Source organism: Narcine bancroftii, chromosome 8, assembly GCF_036971445.1.
Source record: "Narcine bancroftii isolate sNarBan1 chromosome 8, sNarBan1.hap1, whole genome shotgun sequence".
NCBI classification, from domain to species: domain Eukaryota; kingdom Metazoa; phylum Chordata; class Chondrichthyes; order Torpediniformes; family Narcinidae; genus Narcine; species Narcine bancroftii.
In genome coordinates this window covers 57,704,691-57,723,541 of record NC_091476.1, presented here as the reverse complement: position 1 = coordinate 57,723,541, position 18,851 = coordinate 57,704,691, and the positions used below count along the sequence as shown (strand labels likewise).

At 45.1% G+C, this 18,851-nt stretch overlaps 1 protein-coding gene across 3 annotated transcripts in view; it reads right to left on the bottom strand.

Moving 5' to 3' along the window:
* The window catches only part of LOC138740725 (gamma-aminobutyric acid receptor subunit gamma-4-like), a 94,751-nt gene that overhangs the window by 31,733 nt on the left and 44,167 nt on the right, over positions 1-18,851 (bottom strand). For all 3 annotated transcript variants that reach the window (XM_069893790.1, XM_069893792.1, XM_069893791.1), the window contains exon 3: positions 4,861-5,081. In XM_069893790.1, the coding sequence (XP_069749891.1) occupies positions 4,861-5,081 (221 nt within the window). The remainder of the gene's footprint in view (positions 1-4,860; positions 5,082-18,851) is intronic.

Genomic DNA, 18,851 nt, shown 5'->3' with positions numbered 1-18,851 from the left:
TGCGCTGAAGGTGGCTTCATGCGAGATGGAAGGCTCATTTTTTCTCTGGCCAGGACGGCTTTGTAAGGTGAGCCTGGTGGGCAGATCGCTTCTTTGCCAGCAGCTCCTGGATTTCCTGGTAGTTTTCGTCGAACCAGTCCTTGTTTTTCCTGGAGGAGAAGCCCAGTATCTCTTCAGTGGATTGCAGTATGGCCGTTTTCAGCTGATCCCGGAGGGTTTCAAGAGACGTGTCCGTGAGGCAGTTTGCATCCTCGAGCCTTGCTTGGAGGTTTGCCTGGAAGTTTCCTCTCACTAAGTCTGACTGCAAGTTTCCAACATTAAACCTCTTTCTGGGGGCACCACTGTTCTTGAACTTTGGCTTGAAGTGAAGGTTGAGCTTGCAGCGAACAAGCCGGTGGTCAGTGTGGCATTCCGTGCTGTCTCGTTTGTCTCTTCCTCACACCAAAACGTAGCCTAGGAGGTACCAGTGTTTGGATCGGGGATGCATCCAGGTAGTCTTCACCATGCTTGCCAAGGATTCCTGGCCAGGTTTCTGAGTCTTTGCCGACGCAAGCGTTGAAGTCGCCAAGGATGACAACCTTGTCGGCTGTAGGGGTGCGTTGGATGAGGTTGCGCAAATCAGTGTAGAACTTGTCCTTTTCTGCTGGTTCCGCCTGAAGGGTTGGAGCATAGACACTGATGAGAGTGATACGTCGCTTGTTTTGAAGGGGGAGTCGCATGGACATGATCCGGTCAGAGTGGCCTGTCGGGAGGTTTTCGAGTTTGGAGGCAATAGAGTTCTTGACCATGAAGCCAACACCAGATAGGTATCGTTCAGCCTGAGGCTTGCCAGACCAGTAGAATGTGAATCCCGCGCCGTGTTCTTGGAGGCTGCCTACATCTGCAAGGCAGACTTCGCTGAGAGCGGCTATGTCGATGTCGAGTCTGAGGAGTTCATGTGCGATGAGGGCAGACCGATGTTCAGGTCAGTGGCTGTCAGTCTTGTCTAGCATGGTTCTGATGTTCCAACATGCTAGCTTGAGTTTGTGTGCATAGTTTGAGGGGGAGGACGTGGACCTGTCCTCGGGCCTGCGCAATGGAGGTTTTAGGTGGAGTGCAGTGTGTGCGATACTGGCCCAACCATTTACACCCATGGTTCGTGTGCCTTGGCCAAGCAAGCTGGGACGTGGCAGCGAGGTCCTTGGGTCGTAGGTTTTATATCGGAGTGACCTTCTCCTATGCAGGTTGCTTCACCGGGCTGAAGAGGCCTGCCTCCCCTTTTAGGTTGAACCATATCTGGAGATCTACGACCGCTGTCCACAGTTATGGAGTGGTGCGCCCTGGAATCGGCCTGCGTGGGTTTACTCCTGCCGCGTCCGAGTAAAGGGGATGCAGCATTGGTTGAGGATCAGAAAGAAAGGAAATATACACATATATGCAGAACCTATATGCACAAAATAAACAGTAATAATTATAGTAGAGTCATGGAGAGTTGTCTCAACAGTTTAACAGTTATTCCGGTCTCACTGCCTGTGGGAAGCTGTTCCTCAGCCTCGTGGGGTGCTGCCTCTGCAACTGTAATTCTGTAATGGGAGCAGCTGGAAGATGCTGTGTGCAGGGTGATCTGGATTATCACTGATTCTGTAAGCCCTCCTTAAACAATAATCCCAGTAGATCACATTGATTGCGGGGGGTGGGGGGGGGGGGAAGGGGGGGGAGGGAGACTCCAGTGATCCTCCCTGCCACTTTTATGGTCCTGTGGATTGACCCTCGACCCAATGCTCTGCAGCAACCATAGCACACTGTGATGCAGGCAGCCTGGACGCTCTCGACAGAGCTCCTGTAATAAGTCAACAGGATGGTGGCTGGTAGCCTTGTCTGCCTTAGCCTTCGAACAAAATGTTGTCACTCTTGAGCCTTTCAGACAAGTGAGGAGATGTTGTGTGGCCAGGATAGGTCACTAGTTAAATTGAAAGAGCACAGAGAAGATTTATTAGAATGTTGCTTGGACATCAGGAACCGAGTTACAGGGAAAGAAATTGAAACAAGTTAGGATTTTATTCCCTAGAGTGTAGAAGAATGAGGGGAGATTTAATAGAGTAATTTAAAATTATGAAGGAGAGAGACAGAGTAAATGCAACTCGGCTTTTTTCCACTGAGGGCAGGTGAGATACAAACTAGAGGACATAGGTTAAGGGTGAAAGGGGAAAAGTTTAGGGAGGACATGAGGGGGAATATCTTCACACAGAGAGAGATGGAAGTGTGAAATGAGATGCCAGCTGAAGTGGTAAATGTGGTCTCAATTTTACCATTTAAGAATAATTTTAACAGGTATATGGACAGGAGGGGTGTGAAGGGATATGGAGTGGTGAAGGCCAGTGGGATGAGGCAGAATAATAATTCAGCACGGACTAGAAGGGCTGAAAGGCCTATTTACTCTCCTGTAATGTTCTACAGACTCTGAGAAACTTGATGCTCTCCATGAGTGAATTATGAGTGGAAGGTGGTCGCCCTGAGAGTTCCTGAAGTCCTCGATCAACTCCTTGGTGTTCTCCATGGTCCGACTCAGGGTATACTCTGGTACCATTTCATAAGATTTTCCACCTCTTCTCTGTAGTGGGACTCATTGTCGTTGCTGATGAGGCCAACGACTGTTGCATCTTCTGCAAATGATGACTCTGTTGGAGGTGTGAACAGCCTTGCAATCGTGGGTCAGTAACATGATCAGAGCCCTGAGGTGCGCCAGTACTCAGTGTGATGGTGCTCAATGCTCTGCTGCCAACCTCGAGAGACTGTGATCTTTCTGCAATGAACTCCAGAATTTTGTTACAGTTGAGTCCCAGTGAGGACAGCTTCTCCACCAGTCCCTGGGGAATGATTATATTAAACACCGAGCTGAATTCAACGAACAGCAACCTGGCATATGAGATGTTGTTCTCCGGTAGGTCAGGAGAGAGTGGAGGGATAAGGCATCATCAATGGATTGGTTCCATCTGTAGTAAAATTGAAATGGTCCAGCGTCACTGGGAAGTGCACTTTGATGCGTTCCATTACCAAATGCTCGAAGCATTTTATAATGGTGGAGGTCAGTGCCAACGGGGTGTTCGTCATTGAGGCCTGTTACTGTTGCCTTCTTTGGTTCCGCAATGATGATGGTTATCTTGAAACCCATGAGGACAATGGACTGTTGCAATGGCCTTCATAAGGACCTTCGTCAGTTGGTCTGCACAGTCCTTCAGTACCTGACGAGGCATGTTGTCTGGGCCCACTGCCTTGTGTGGATTCATCCTAGATAGGATTTCCTCATCTTAGGTGTGGCTATGCAAGGAGTCTGTTTTTCACAGGAGACAGAAGTTCTTTGACCTCATTCTGTTCTTTACATAGATATTGTTGGCTGTCAAGAACACTGGTGTCACTGGTGTTGAATCGCTAGGGTGACTTGTGATCTATGATTCTTTCCCACATGCGCCTCGATCGCCAGAGTGGCACAGCTGTTTATGGGTCTGTATACCCAGAGTTCATCCTGGCTGATCTGAGTGCCATCTTGTCTACTATGCTGAAGGCAATATCTCAAGGTCATGTGGCAAAGTGTGAGACAAAGATGAAACACCTTGCACTCTCGCTGCAAAACAACACCCTGCACTCTGTGACTCACTGTAACATCCCACCCTGCACTCTGTGATTCCCTGTAACACCCCACCCTGCACCCTGTGACTCCCTGAAACATCCCACCCACCCACCCTGTGATTCAATGTAATACCCCACCCTGCTCCCTGTGACTCCCTGTAAAACCCCACCCAGCACCCTGTGATTCAATGTAATACCCCACCCTGCACCCTGTGATTCCCTGTAACACCACACCCTGTACTCTTTGATTCCCTGTAACATCCCACCCTGCAACCTGTGATTCCCTGTATCAGCCCACCTTGCACTCTGTGAGCCACTGTAGCACCACACCCTGTACTCTTTGATTCCCTGTAACTCTGTATCTTGACCTCTGTGACTGGGACGATTTCCCCACTGCCACCATCCATTAATTGGCCAAGGTGTCAGTGAAGATGCTGGTATTCCATCTGCCTCCTCCCTGCTGTACTGAGCTGGCACTCTCCTGCCTTACCATTCGGTATATTGTTCTGGTTGCACATATGATGGTTGGGCTGTCAAGAAGCAGTAGTGAAACATCCACTCCACTGAAGAATATTGCAGATATTTGTTTGAGAAGTTAAGTGCTGATGCAGTATCCTCTCACTAATTTTTGTGAATGCACAGCTCCCTCGATAGCCTGCACCTTCTGCACCAATTCTAGATCTGATTGGTTTACTGAGCTGCCGTCAATGTGGTTCAATGGAGACTTATCTCACACATGGGTTCCCACATATCCAGTATTGTTCTTGAGTTGCCAGGATTGACCTCCAAGGCACCAGCAGAAGCAAATTCAGAGCAAATGTTGGAAATAATTCTGCATTTTTTAATATTTAGGGATACAGGCCCTTGAAGCCACATTTGCCAAATGCACCCATGTTAACCTCGTGTCTTTGAAATGCGGAGAACGTACAACACTTACAGACAGAGTCAGATTCAAACTTAGTTGCTGGTGCTATAAAGGTGTCATGCTAACTGTTAACCACATGTTGGGGTACAAAGTGGGTGCCCCATGGTTTGGAGGCACAACTGGATAGTGAAAAGTGGATCTATCAGCTGACGTTGTGGGACATCATGGAAGAGATATAGTCTGGGTGCAGGTCAGAGGGATTGGCAAAAAAAATGGTTCGGCACAGACTAGAAGGGTCGAAGGGGACTGTTTGTGTGCTGTAATGTTCTCTGCTTCTACGGTCCTGTCAGGTGAAAGGTCATGCAACACATGGAAAGGAAAAGCCAAACCTCAGAGTGTACAAGATCTTGCCGTCATTCCAGATCCGCAGCAGCTGATTGGGCGTGGTGATCCAATGAGAGTCTGCCCTCTTGGAGTTCCGAAAAATGGTGTCTGGAATCCAGATCTTCCCCACCATGTTACTGTTCAAGGTCAGGACGTTCAGCGTGCTGTTAAAACGCAGCCTCCTGTCGTACCATGTCTGAGCGAAGAAGATATCGATAGTGTACTCCTGCAACACAAGGTTATGGGATTGCATTCAGACAGCCCCTTTCTTTAACGCCAGCACCTCAATGCTCGTGGGGCCAGTCGCCTTCTCCTCATTTTGGATGGGTTTGGAGAGCCAAACATAAGCAGGTAGAACTTGTGTGGTTGGGTCTTTTTTGTCAGCATGGGCGTTGAGTGACTCTATTCTATGTATGTTGCATGATTGTTGATTTTCTCTCTCATGCTGCTGTAATCCCTTTTACTCCACTGAAACACCGACACATCTGACTTCAGTTTCCTCTTGTTAAATCTCAAATTGAACTCAATCATATTGTGATCACTGCCCCCTTATGATTCCTTTACTCGAAGCTCTCTCATTACCTCTGGTGTAACACACAACCCCCAATCCAGTACAGCTGATCCCCTCATGGGCTCATCAATAAACTGCTCTAAAATTCCATCTCATAAACATTCTACAAATTCTCTCTTGAGATCCAGTCCCAACCTGGTTTTCCCAATACACTTGCACGGTAGTTCTCCTAGGACTACCATAATATTTTCTAGTTGCTGTTGTAATTTGCTGTCCATGTCCTGGCTACCTTTTGGAGGTCTGTAATAAAACCGCCAACAGTGTTTTTTTCGCCCTTTGCCTTTTCTTAACTCAACCCACAATGATTCTATATCTTCTGATCCTATGTCACCTCTTTCTCATGATTTAATGTTGTTCCTTACCAACAGAGCCACGCCACCCCCTCTGCACACCTGCCTATTGCCTAATGCCTGGACATTCAGCTCCCAATGACATCCATCCTTTAGCCATGGCTTTGTGATTGCCACAACATCATACCTGTCAATGTGTAGCTGTGGAGAGTGCTCACAAATTGATATTCTTGAGAGTCACCCTCTCGGAGAATCTTTCCCAGATCCAATACTGTATGGTACGGAGGTACCAAGTGCTCAGAACAAGAAAAAGTTCCAGAGTTTGTTAACTCAGCCTGAAACATCACAGGCACCATTGAGGACATCTTAAAAAAGCAGCCTCTATTCTCAAAGACCCTCACCACCATCTTCGCTTTGATCTAAGTGCCTCCCATTTAGGAGTACCCAGTGGGATTAAATAATATATAACTGTTATGAACTTCTTTGTGGTCCCCTTTCGAATTAGAATCTCCATTTCACTGACTCTGGTAATGTCATAGTTAGACCTAATTCTTCTCTAAGAAAAGCTCTTAAATGAAAGTAATAAATTGTTATTTGTATTGTTATAAATATTGTATTTATTTTTTTAATTGTTCACATGACATTAATTGCCCTTGTATAGAACAACCTTCTACATATCTGATCCTTTTATGGAACCATGTATGTAGAATTAGAGGAATTAGTCTATTCTGAAACAAAGGCATTTTTGGAGTAATTTTTTTCTTGTACCAATTAAATAGTTCATTTTATACCAGAGACTCAAAATGTGTTTTATGGGGGAAGAGGGATAGGAGTCATATTTGGAACATGTATTAATGATTTACATTTAGTTACTTATCTGTGATATATTTTGGTATTGTTTGTTTGATAAAATCAAAAATAAAATATTCAAAAGTAAAGGACCCCCACCCCCCAGGCCAGGCCCTCTTCACTCTGCTACCATCGGGGAAAAGGTACTGGACCTAAGACCGAGCCCTCAGCATCACAAGGACAGCGTCTTCCCCACTGCCATCAGATTCCTCAATAATCAATGAACCACAGACACTGCCTCACTTCGTCTTTTTCTTGCACTATTTTTATTTATTTTCTAAGGTGGTTTATATAACTGTGATGCTGCCGCAAAACAATAAATTTCGTGGCATGTTCATGACAATAAATTCCGATTAAATGGCATCAGAAAACATGTCAACCCCAAGGTTTGGTATGACATTGGAAACCCTGACAAATTTCTACAGAGGTATGGTGGAAAGTGTGTTGACCGGCTGCATCACGGTCTGGTATGGGAACACCAATACCCCTGAGTGTAAAGCTCTGCAAAAGGTAGTGGACACAGCCCATGACATCAATGAAGCAAAATATTCACTTAGGACCTTCTCTGCCTCCAGGCACATGTTCCATCCTTTATCCTGAAGAGGCCCTACCTTCAGTCTAGTCATCCTTTTGTTCTCCACTTACACATACTACCTAAGGGCTTTCCTTAATATCTCTTTCCAAAGCCTTCTCATGCCCCCTTCTAGCTCTTCTAATTCATTTCTTATGCTTCTTCCCATCTACCACATAATCCTCATGAGCCCTTCCTGGCATTTGCTTCCTTCCTCTTAACTCGCAGCCCCATTTGTTTTGTCAACCACAGTTCCCTTATCCTACCATCTTTTCCCTGTCTCAGTGGGACAAAACTATACCTGGAACCCCACTGCAAAAAGGTTCCTAAACATCCTTGACATTACTTCTGTATTTTCCCCTGCGAACATCTGTTCCCCATTTACTCTCTCCAATTCCTGCCTCACCCCATGGTAATTAGCCCTTCCCCATCCTTGCCCATAGCTATGCTAAAAGTCAGGGAGTTATGAGCATAATGCTCCCTATAGGAAGGACTGTTACCAGACCAGGTTCATCACTCAGTACTAGAGACAGTATGGCCTCTCCTCTTGTCGGCTTCTCTACACATTGTGTCAAGAATCTTTCTTGGACACACCTGAAGAATTCTCCCCATGGATGCTCTGAATGGTCAGAAAAGTGGAAAATGAAATATAATGTCAGAAAGTGTACGGCCATGCACTAAACAGGCAGACTATTTTTTAAATGGGGAGAAAATTGAAAATACCCAGATGGAAAAGGACCTGGGAGTCCTCATGCAGGGCAGCCTGAAGGTAAACTTGCAGGTTGAGTCGGTGATGAAGAAGGCAAATGCAATACTAGTGTTCATTTCAAGGGGAATAGAATACAAGAGCAGGGATGTGATGCTGAGGTTCTATAAGGCACTGGTGAGACCTCCCTTGGAGCATTGTGAGCTGTTTTGGGCTTCTCATTTAAAAAATGATGTAGTGATGTTAAAAAGAGTTTAGAGAAGCTTCAGAAGGATGATTCTGGGAATGAAAGGATTATCACATGAGGAGTGTTTGACAGCTCTTGGCCTGGACGGCATTGGAACTTAGGAGAATGTGGAGGATCTCTGAAACATTTTGAATGTTGAAAGGCATGGTCAGTGTAGATGTAGAAAGGTTTCTTCTCATGTTGGGAGAGTCTCGACAAGAGGGCACAATTGCAGGATTGAAGGGCGTCCGCTTAGAACAGAGATGCGGAGGAATTTCTTGAATTAGAGGGTGGTGAATCTATGGAATTTGTTGCCACAGGCGGTTGAGGAGGCCAGGTCATTGGGTTTATTTAAAGCAGAGATTGATAGGTTCTTGATTAGCCAGGGCATCAAAAAGGCTGGGCAGTGGGATGGCGTGGGGAAATGATCAGCTCCTGATTTCATGGCAGGGCAGACTTGATGGGCTGAATGGCCTAATTCTGCTCCTATATCTTAGCTATTCCTCTTTCCGTAAGGAGGTGCCAGTCAATATTTGAGAACTTGAAATCTCCCATGGCAACAACCCTGTAGGTTTGCACCCCTCCAAAATCTGCTGACTTATCTGCTCCTTTGTCTGAGCTCTGGACATCTGAGTCAGCAATGCTGTCAACACACGCCTGCCACATCTGCAGAAGCTTGAACTGCCAGCTGTCAATAAATGTGTGACAGAAAAGGAACCCGGTGTTGGAATCAAAGTCCAACTGACAGTGTGAATAATTCTACCAGGCTGTTGTTTGGTAAAAGAAGCTGGGAGCTTAGACACTGAATCATCACCAGGTTCAACCTAGTCTTTACACCCAGGACCCACACTGTTTGATTAATGGGGAGCAATGTCAGTGTAAATTAGGTCCAATCTTTCAAATGCTGCTACTTCAGACACATTGAAATGCAACCGTTGAACTCTCAGTGGAAAGTATGAATCATGAGCATCTCTTCCAACATCTTTCCTCCCACTCACAACTGGACACTCCTCTCAGGGTCAGCTCTTATGGAGACTCGCAGTCACGCAGCACTGACACAGGCCCTTCAGTCAAATGTCCACGCTGACCAATATGTCTCACCCACACTAGTCCCACCTTCATGTGTTTTCCCCATATCCTTCTGAACCTATCCTGTCCAATTATCTGTCCAAATGTTTGTTAAATGTTGCAAAAGTACCTGGCTCAACCACCTCCTCCAGCAGCCCGTTCCATACACCTACCAGCCTCTGTGTAAAAAAGTGACCCCTCAGGTCCCAGTTAAACCTCTCTCCCCTCACCTTGAAACTGTGTCCTCAAGTTACTGATTCCCTTACTCTGGGCAAAAGACTGTCTGCGTTCATCCGATCCATTACTCTCCTGGTTTTTGTGCTCCCCTTGGGAGCACACAGAGCTTGAATTTGAAGAGTTTGAATTATGGAGATTTTAATCTTTACATCAGGAAGCCGTGTTGGCCAAAGTGTTGGGGGCGGTGAGTTTATAGAACCCTTTTGGATCACCTATTCAGGGCAACACCTCATGGAACCAACTGGAAATGGGCAGTTTTATCTTGGGTTCAGTTGATATTCTCAATCCACGAATGTTGTTGGTAAAACTGATCAAAATTATAGTTTTAGACCCCCTACCTGAGAAAGGATGTGATGTTGTTGGAAAGGGTGCAGAGGAGGTTTACAAAGATGATTCCTGGAATACAAGGGCTAACATATGAGGAACATTTGGCAGCTCTTGGACTGTATTCATCGGAGTATAGAAGAATGAGAGGGGATCTATCTCATAGAAACATATTGAATTTTGAATGGTTTTGACAGAATGGATGTAGATGTTTCCCTTGGTGGGTGAACCAAGAACAAGAGGGCACAGTCTTAAAATTAGTTATCCATTTAAGAGATCAGAAAAAAAATTCTTTAGTGAGAGGGTCAAGGAGGCCCAATCACTGGGAAAGTTTAAGCAGGAGATTGATAAATATCTAATTGGTTGGGGCATCAGGGGATATGAGGAAAAGGCTGGCAATTGGAACTAGGTGTGAGTATAGTTCAGCGAAGGGTAGATTCGCGGAACAGACTCGATGGGCCAAGTGGCCGACTTCAGTTCTTTTATCTTGTGACTATGATCAGATTGTGGATGCAACTGCAGATGGGGACACTTCTGCCAGAAACCAGCCTTTTTGTTCCGATTATATAATTAAGGGGGATGATTTGCTGAAAGTCAAAAAGAATAGAGGTTCTTGTAAACAATGCAAATTGTCAAGTATTTAATAAATTAGATCTAATTTGCTTTGTGGCCAAGTTTGTGGACAATATGAATATTGGAGGAGGGGCAGGTTGTGCTGAGAAAACTTAAAGTTTACAGGAGGACAGACAGTTTAGGAGATTGGGCAAAGAAATGGCAGATGGAATACCACATAGTTCACGATCATGCACTTTGGTGGAAGAGCATTTCCTAAATGAGCAATGAGGTCGGTAACCAGAAGGGCAGAGAGACTTGGGAGTCTTCCTACATGATTCCCTGAATTGCAGGTAGGGTCGGTAGGAAAATGCATTCATTCTGAGAGGGATAGAAAATAAAAGCAGATACATAATGTTGAGACTTGAAAAGGCATTAGTCAGATGAGGTCTAGTAGATAGACTAGTTAGACCAGCATTGTGAGCAGTTTTGGGCTCCTTCAGTATTAGAGGAGGCCATGAGAATGATCCCTGGAATGAAAGGGTTGTCAAATGAGGAGTGTTTGATGGCTCTGGGACTGTGTATGCTGGAGTTTAGAAGAATGAGGTGGGGGGGGGGGGCGGATCTCATTGAAACCTATCATATACTGAAAGGCCTGAATAGAGTGGATGTGGAGAGGATGTTTTCCGATGGTGGGTAGGTCCGAGACCAGAGGGCACAGCCTCAGAATACAAAAATGTTCCTTTAGAACAGAGATGAGGAGGAATTTCTTTTCCCAGAAGATGGAGTTCACTGCCGTCGGTTGCTGTGGAGGCCAAGTTGTTGGGGACATTTAAGACGGAAGGAGATAGGTTCTTGATGAGGTAGGGAAACAAGGGTTATGGGGAGAAGGCAGGAGAATGGTTTTGAACGGAATAGTAAATCGGCCATGTAAATGGTAAATGGTAGGGTAGACTAGATGGGCCAAATGGCCTAATTCTCCTCCAATGTCTATTGGATGATGAAACATGTTTGTAAAAGGGAACATATGTTAAAAGAAATTGTTATTATCTGGATTACACTGAAACAACTTAAACACTTCCAGTCCCAGAGGTCTAGCCATGAATCACTGTGACATTCCAGCAGAGTCACGTGAGCAGCCAAGTTAATTGCCTTACTGTTGGGTCCAATTCCCAGACAGAAGATGCGTCTGAATGCGCACTGTTCACCAGCACCCATAAAGCAGATTGAATTTCTCTCTCTGATAAGCACCAAAGATCACAAGCCAAATAAACTGCAGGAAAGCAACAGAATTCTAATCAAACCTGATCAATTCCTGAAGTCAGCTCATGCCTCGCAGGCTAGAACCACAGCTCAAAATATTTTAGGAGCAATGAGTTTGTGATTCCAATTTCACACAAGTCTGAGTTTTGCTAAATGTGAGCTCGCCACAAATGGGGAGCTGAGGGTTCACAGCAAGGGTATCGGGTGGCCCAGGGCAGGGCCATCTCCTGTGACGACAGTAGGCCAATTTCCTGAGACCCTTGGATCTTCTGCCTGGTTTGGACATTGACAGAGAATGTTCAAAGAAGGTTTACCGCTAGTTCCCCACAGGCTCAGAGGAATCAGCTCAGGCAAACACATGGTGTCATGATGGAATCTGGGTGAGAACTGCTCTGCTTCAGTGCTTGCATCCAGTATTCCCTCTCTGCTAAGGTGCATGATAGAACAGAGGGATCTGGAGTACATATACATAATTCACTGAAAGTGATGTCACAGGTGGACAGGGTTGTAAAGAGAGTTTTTGGCATATTGGCCTTCATCAATTATTGAGTAAAGGAGTTGGAATGTTATGGTAAAGTTGTACAAGACATTGGTGAGGCTAAATTTGGAGGATTGTGTGTAGTTTTGGTCACCGAACCACAGGAAAGATATTAATAAGATAGAAAGAGTGCAGGGATTTACTAGGATGTTGTCCAGGCCTCAGGAAGTGAGTTACAATGAAAGGTTAAACAGGTTAGAACTGTATCCTCTGATGTATAGAAGAATGAGGGGAGATTTGTCAGAGGTATTTAAAATTATGAGGGGGATATACAGAGTAAATGTAGATAGGCTTTTTCCATTGAGGGTAGGTGAGATACAAACCAGAGGACATGAACCCTGTACTCAGCCTTCTGGTTTGTCCTTCCAAAATGCATCACCTCACCCTTATCCAGATTGAAATCCAGCTGCCACTTTTCTACCCAACTCTGCATCCTGTCTCTATGCTTTTTGTAACCGATGACAACCTTCAGCTTCATCTACAACTCCTCCAAACTTAATATCTTTCACAAACTTACTGACTCATTTTTCTGCTTCATCTAGGTCATTTATAAAAATCACAAAGAGCAGTGGTCCTGGAACAGACCCCCACAGAACTCCACTAGTCACTGACCTCCAGGCAGAATATTTTCTGTCCACTACTACTCTCTACTTTCTACAGGAAAGCCAATTCTGAATCTAAACAGCCAAGGTTCCATGGATCCTATGCCTCATGACTTTCTGAATGGGAGACCTTGTTAAATGCCTTTCTTCTTTTCTTTCTTCTTCTTTGGCTTGGCTTCGCGGACGAAGATTTATGGAGGGGGTAAAAAGTCCACGTCAGCTGCAGGCTCGTTTGTGGCTGACAAGTCCGATGCGGGCTTGTCAGCCACAAACGAGCCTGCAGCTGACGTGGACTTTCTGAATGGGAGACCTTGTTAAATGCCTTTCTAAAAGCCATATATATAACATATACAGCCCTACCTTCAACAATTTATTTTGTTACCTCCTCAAAAAACTCAATTAGGCTCGTGAGGCATGACCTTCCCTTCACAAAGCCATGCTGACTATCCCTGAGAAGATTATACTTCTCCAAATGCTCACAGATCTGATCCTTAAGAATTGTCTCCAATAGTTTGCACACCACTGATGTCAGACTCATTGGTCTATAATCCCAGGATTTTCCCTGTTCCCATTTTAAACAAGAGTTCCAATTTGCCATTCTCCAATCCTCTGGCACCTCACCCGTGTCCAAGGAGGATGCAAAGATTATTGCTAACACCTCAGCAATTAATCTATTCCCTCCTTTCTCGCAGCAACCTAGGGGACTTATCAATCTTCATAAGAAGATCCAGCACTTCCACTTCTGTAATCTGCACATTGTTTAACACACAAGCCTGTTCTATTCTGACCTCACCTTGACCAAGGTCCTTTTCTCTGGTGAATACAGATGCCAAGTATTCATTTAGGACCTCTCCAACCTCCTCTGCCTCCAGACACATGTTGCCTCCTTTATCCTTAAGCAGCCCCACCTTCATTCTCATCATCCTTTGTTCTTCACATACGCATGGGCCGCCTTGGGGTTCTTCTTAATTCTACTTGCCAGGGCCTTCTTTTGACGCCTTCAAGCTCTCCTAAGTCCTTTCTTAAGTTCCTTATTGGCTAACATATAATTCTCATGAGCCCTTCCAATATTTTGTTTCCTAAATCTAATGTATGTTTTCTTCTTCCACTTAACTAGCTGCCTCACTTTTTTGTCAGCCATAGTTCCCTTTTCCCACCCTCTTTTCCCTGTCTCAGTGGGACAAACCTATCCTGAACCTGATGCAAATGGTTCCTAAACTTCCTCCATGTTCATTCTGTGCTTTCTCCTGTGAACATCTGTTTCCAATTTACTCTCCCTAGTTCCTGCCTCGTCCCATAATTAGCCCTTCCCCAATTAAATGCTTTCCCATTTTGTTTGCTTTTACCCTTGTCTATGGCTAAGCTAAAACTTAAGGAGTAGTGGTCACTATCACCATAATGCTTCCCAATCGAGAGGTCTGCCACCTGACCAGGTTCATTACCCAGAATTAGATCTAATTCTCCTCTAGTCTAGTCTAGCCTCTCCTCTAGTTGGCTGGTCCACATACTGTGTCAGAAATCCTTCTTGGACACACATGACAAATTTTTCCTCATCTATCCCTCTTGCAGTCAGGAGGTGCCGGTCAATATTAGAGAAGTTGAAATCTCCTATAACGATCATCCTGAAATTTCCAAAATCTGCCTGCACATCTGCCCATCGGTGTCCCCAGGGCTATTTGGGGGCCTATAGACCACTCCCAGCATAGTGACAGCTCCCTTCCTATTTCTAACTTCCACCCACACTGACTCAGTGGATGCTCACTGGAGAAACGCTGTTTCAACTGGCTGTGTATGTACCGTCAGCTGCAGACACAATTGAACTTGAACTCGCTGGGTAAGTGCCCCTGTGAATTTCAGAGTTCGACCCTGGGACACCACCTCAGAACACCAGTGGATGCTGACAGCTTAATCATCTCTTCTATGCCTGTTCTATCCCTGGTTCCACTTCCCACACCACTTGAATCCGACAATATATTTACAATTACCTGACAGAACCTCCCTCCTCCTCCTCAGGTGCTGACCCTGTGTTTTCACAAGGCTCCCTGACCTCATACCCGGCGTGGTGTCAGACTCATGTCTGCAGAGCCCTCTGATCGTCAACAATGGGCCTGCAATAATTTCCCAGGCACTTTTACCTGCCAACATCCCTCAAATTTAAATTACCAATTTAGACATACAGCATAATTGGATGTTATGGATTCGTGGGCCGAAATAGACCATGCCACCCAATTAACCTACAACCCCAAGTATGTTTTGAACGATGGGAGGAAACTGGAGCTCCAGGGGAAAACCGAAGCAAAGGGAAAAAGTATGAACTCCTTACGGACAGTGTGGGATTCTAACCCTTACGGACAGTGTGGGATTCTAACCCTTCCTGATTTCTGGCGCTGTAAAGGTGCTGTGCTAACCACCTTGCCAACCGTCAAGAACCAAGGATATAGGTCATCTTATCCATGCTAATGATTACTTTATAATTTGATTTCTCCCAATCTTTATCCAGTGATTGTAATTGATAGAGTGGAAACATGCTCTTTGGCCCAATGCCCATACCATCCCTCCCACACCGGTCCTACCTATCTACATTGGGCCCATATCCCTCTAAACACCTCCTGTCCGATTATCTGTCCAAATGTACTGCAAAAGTACTGGCTTCAACCACCTCCTCCAGCAGCCCATTCCATACACCCAACACCCTCTGTGTAAAGAAGTTACCCCTCAGGTTCCTGTTAAATCTCTCCCCCCCTCACCTTAAACCTATATTGGTAACCAGATTCTCCTAGTCTGAGTGAGAGTCTCTCTGTGTTCACCCGGTCTATTCCTCTCATGGTTTTGTACAGAGAATAATGAATTATGTTAGCTCATTCCTCCCCTTGATTCCCCATTATATCTGTTGCACTTATTGTCCCATGTCTATCTCACTTGAAGCCCAGACGGTGTCCACAATTCTCCACCCACCCCGTTCAATCCCTGCTCCCCACTGACTTTGATTCACCTTGAATGGCGTGGCCACATTCTGAAGGGAGAACCCTTTGCATTGTTCCCCATCACCTGCCACTTTCATTCGCCATCCGCTGCCCCTCTGACCAATCTCTGTCTGTGGCCCCTCCTCCTCTGCTCTCGTTCAGGTGCAGGACCGCATCATCTGTCTTGTATACTGCAGCCTTCAAGAAAAAGTCAAATTCAAGACTTTCAGGTAACTTACCTTTCCTGTCCCTTTCTGCTGTAAAATCCCCTACCTGTAATATTGACTCAGTTATTCTCTCGCCACAGACTCCATCATTCTGCTGGACATTTCCAGCATTGTTTAGGTTCCAGCTATTACCTGCACTTCATAGATTTTACATCACCTGACAATTGATTTTTTTTTCTCTCTCACACACACTCTCTGCCTCTGTCTATCTGAATGCCTCTCTCTCTCTCTCTCTCTCTCTCTCTCTCTCTCTCTCTCTCTTGAACAGCCTGATTAATCTACCAACTATACAGCTCTATCAAAAGGATCCCCTTGGCAATCCTTGCCCTACCACAGATTCCCTTCCCCATATTCTCTGCAACTGAAAACTAACACCCTTCACCAGTCTACCCTGAACAAGGGGGCATCAGCCTGAAGCCTTCACTGTTCCTTTCTCCAGACACTGCTTGACCTGCTGAGTTTTTCCAGCATGTCTTCTATTTATTTTAAGAAGCAGTGTCCCAGGGAATGAGCTGGGGAGGGTTCAAATCTGCACAGCTCAGCCAGAGAGGCTGTATAAAAACAAGGTATAGTTCCATATCTTGCTGCTTTAAATCTCTGTGGTTTTAGATGCAGGAATATCTAAGTAGGTGAGAACTGGCAGCAATTTGTATTGTGCATCAGTTGTGCTTCTGCTTTCAAATTCATTGAAATGGAAGTTGGCTTCGTGCATAGAAAGTGGCAAAGCTCCCAGAGAAAATAATGAGGGTGGGACACTTAATTGGTGCCAGTTTGTGGTTCTTCAAGAATCTTCCTTCATAAAGCTCCCTCTTAGGGAGGTACAATGCAAACCCCCTCACATTTGAAAGGACTGAAGTTCACCAAGAAACTGGGTGCATTTATTGTTTCACATAGAACACTGCAGCACACTTCAGGCCCTTTGACCCTCAATAGTCCTTAAAAAAAGTACTAAACACTCCCTACCCTGTAACCCTCTATTTTCTTTTATCCATGTGTCTGTCTAAGAGTCCCTAATGTTTCAGCCTCCACCACCATCCCCAGCTCATTTCCTGGGATACTGTGCTTAAAATAAAAACAGGATATACTGGAAAAACTCAGGCACCCACAAGTGTAAAAAACTGACCCCTGATGATTCCCCTAAACTTCACTTTATGCAGATGGTCTCTGGTGTTTGCTGATCCTGCCCTGGGAAAAAAGATCCTGTCTGTCCACCCTATCTATGCCTCTCAGAATCTTGTGACCTCTATTAAGTCTCCTCTCATCCTTCTATGTTCCAAAGAGAAAAATCCAGCTCTGCTAACCTTGCTTCATAAGACTTGTTTCCCAATTCAGGCAACATCCTGGTAAATCTCCTCTGCACCCTCTCCATAGCTTCCACATCTTTCCTAGAATGAAGTGACCAGAACTGAACACAATACTCTCTCTCTGTCAATCTCTCTCTTGAATAGCCTGATTAATCTACCAACAAATGTGGTCTCACCAGAGATTTGTAGAGTTGTAACGTGACCTCTCTACTCCTGAATTCAATACCACTATTAATGAATCCCAGTATCCCATAGGCCTTCTTAACTATCCTATCAACCTGTGCAGCGACCTTGAGGGATGTATGGATTTGAACCCCAAGGTCCCTCTGTTCATCTACACTCTTAAGTAACCGACCATTAACCCTGTACCCAGCCTTCTGGTTTGACTTTCCAAAATGCATCACCTCACACTTATCCAGATTGAAATCCATCTGCCACTTTTCTGCCCAACTCTGCATCCTGTCTATATCCTCTTGTAACCTTCGACAACCTTCAGCTCCATCCACAACTCCTCCTACCTTCGTGTCATCTACAAATTTACTGACCCATCCTTCTGCCTCTTCATCCAGGTCACTTATGAAAATCACAAAGAACAAAACAGATCCTTGCGGCCACTCCACTAATCACCGACCTCTAGGCAGAATACTTTCCTTCTACTCTTACTCTCTGCTTTCTTCCTACAAGCCAATTATTTATTCACACAGCCAAGGTTCCACTGATCTCATGACTAATGAGTTTCTGGATGAGCCTTGCTAAAATCCATGGAGATCACATCTACCACCCTACCTTCATTAATTTCTTTTGTTACCTCCTCAAAAAAACTCAGTTAGGCTCATGAGGCACGACCTTCCCTTCGTAAAGTCATGCTGACTATCCTTGAGTAAACTACCTCAAAATGCTCACAGATCCTATCCTTAAGAATCCTCTCCAATAGTTTTCACACCACTGATGTAAGAATCACTGATCTATAATACCCAGGATTCTCCCTATTACCTTTTTTAAACATTCTCCAATCCTCCGACACCTCCACATTGTCTATTTACCCAATTTCTGAACACAATGTTACTCAGGCCTGGTAAACTACACTCTGTGGCTCCAACACTGCACCAGGTTGTTGTATTCCTGTTTATTGTTAGTAGAGTAAATACACATTCATTCATTCACTCACATGTATGAAGACTTCTGTAATACAATGAAAGGGAAACAGAAATTTATCTGCTAATTGGGCACTGAAAAATTTTCTATTCGTGATCATGCAAATTATTTTATGCAGGGAGAATTCTCACTTCCCTATTAAACTGAGCAGGAAAGAGAGAAGGAAGATGACACTCAACACCTCAATCCTGGCTTGCCACTTGACTGGGTGACTGACATTGGTCCCTGTTAAGCAGTTGGATGGTCCCCGTTAAGCAGTGGGAGGTGGTCAGAGTCTGAGAGTCTCCAGGACTACTGGAGCTATTGTATGATGTTCTATTTGGGGCTAGGTGTCCAATGGAGAATGGTAGGGTGGGCTCCTCTGATCCGGTGACACTTTCTTGCAGGTCTGGAAGCTCAGAACCATTGAACAATTACAGCACAGAAGCAGGCTCCTCGGCCCCTCTAGTCTGTGCCGAACCATTTTTCCTTGCCTAGTCCCATTGACCTGCACTCAGTCCATAACCCTCTATACCTCTCCCATCCATATGCCTGTTCAAATTTCCCTTTA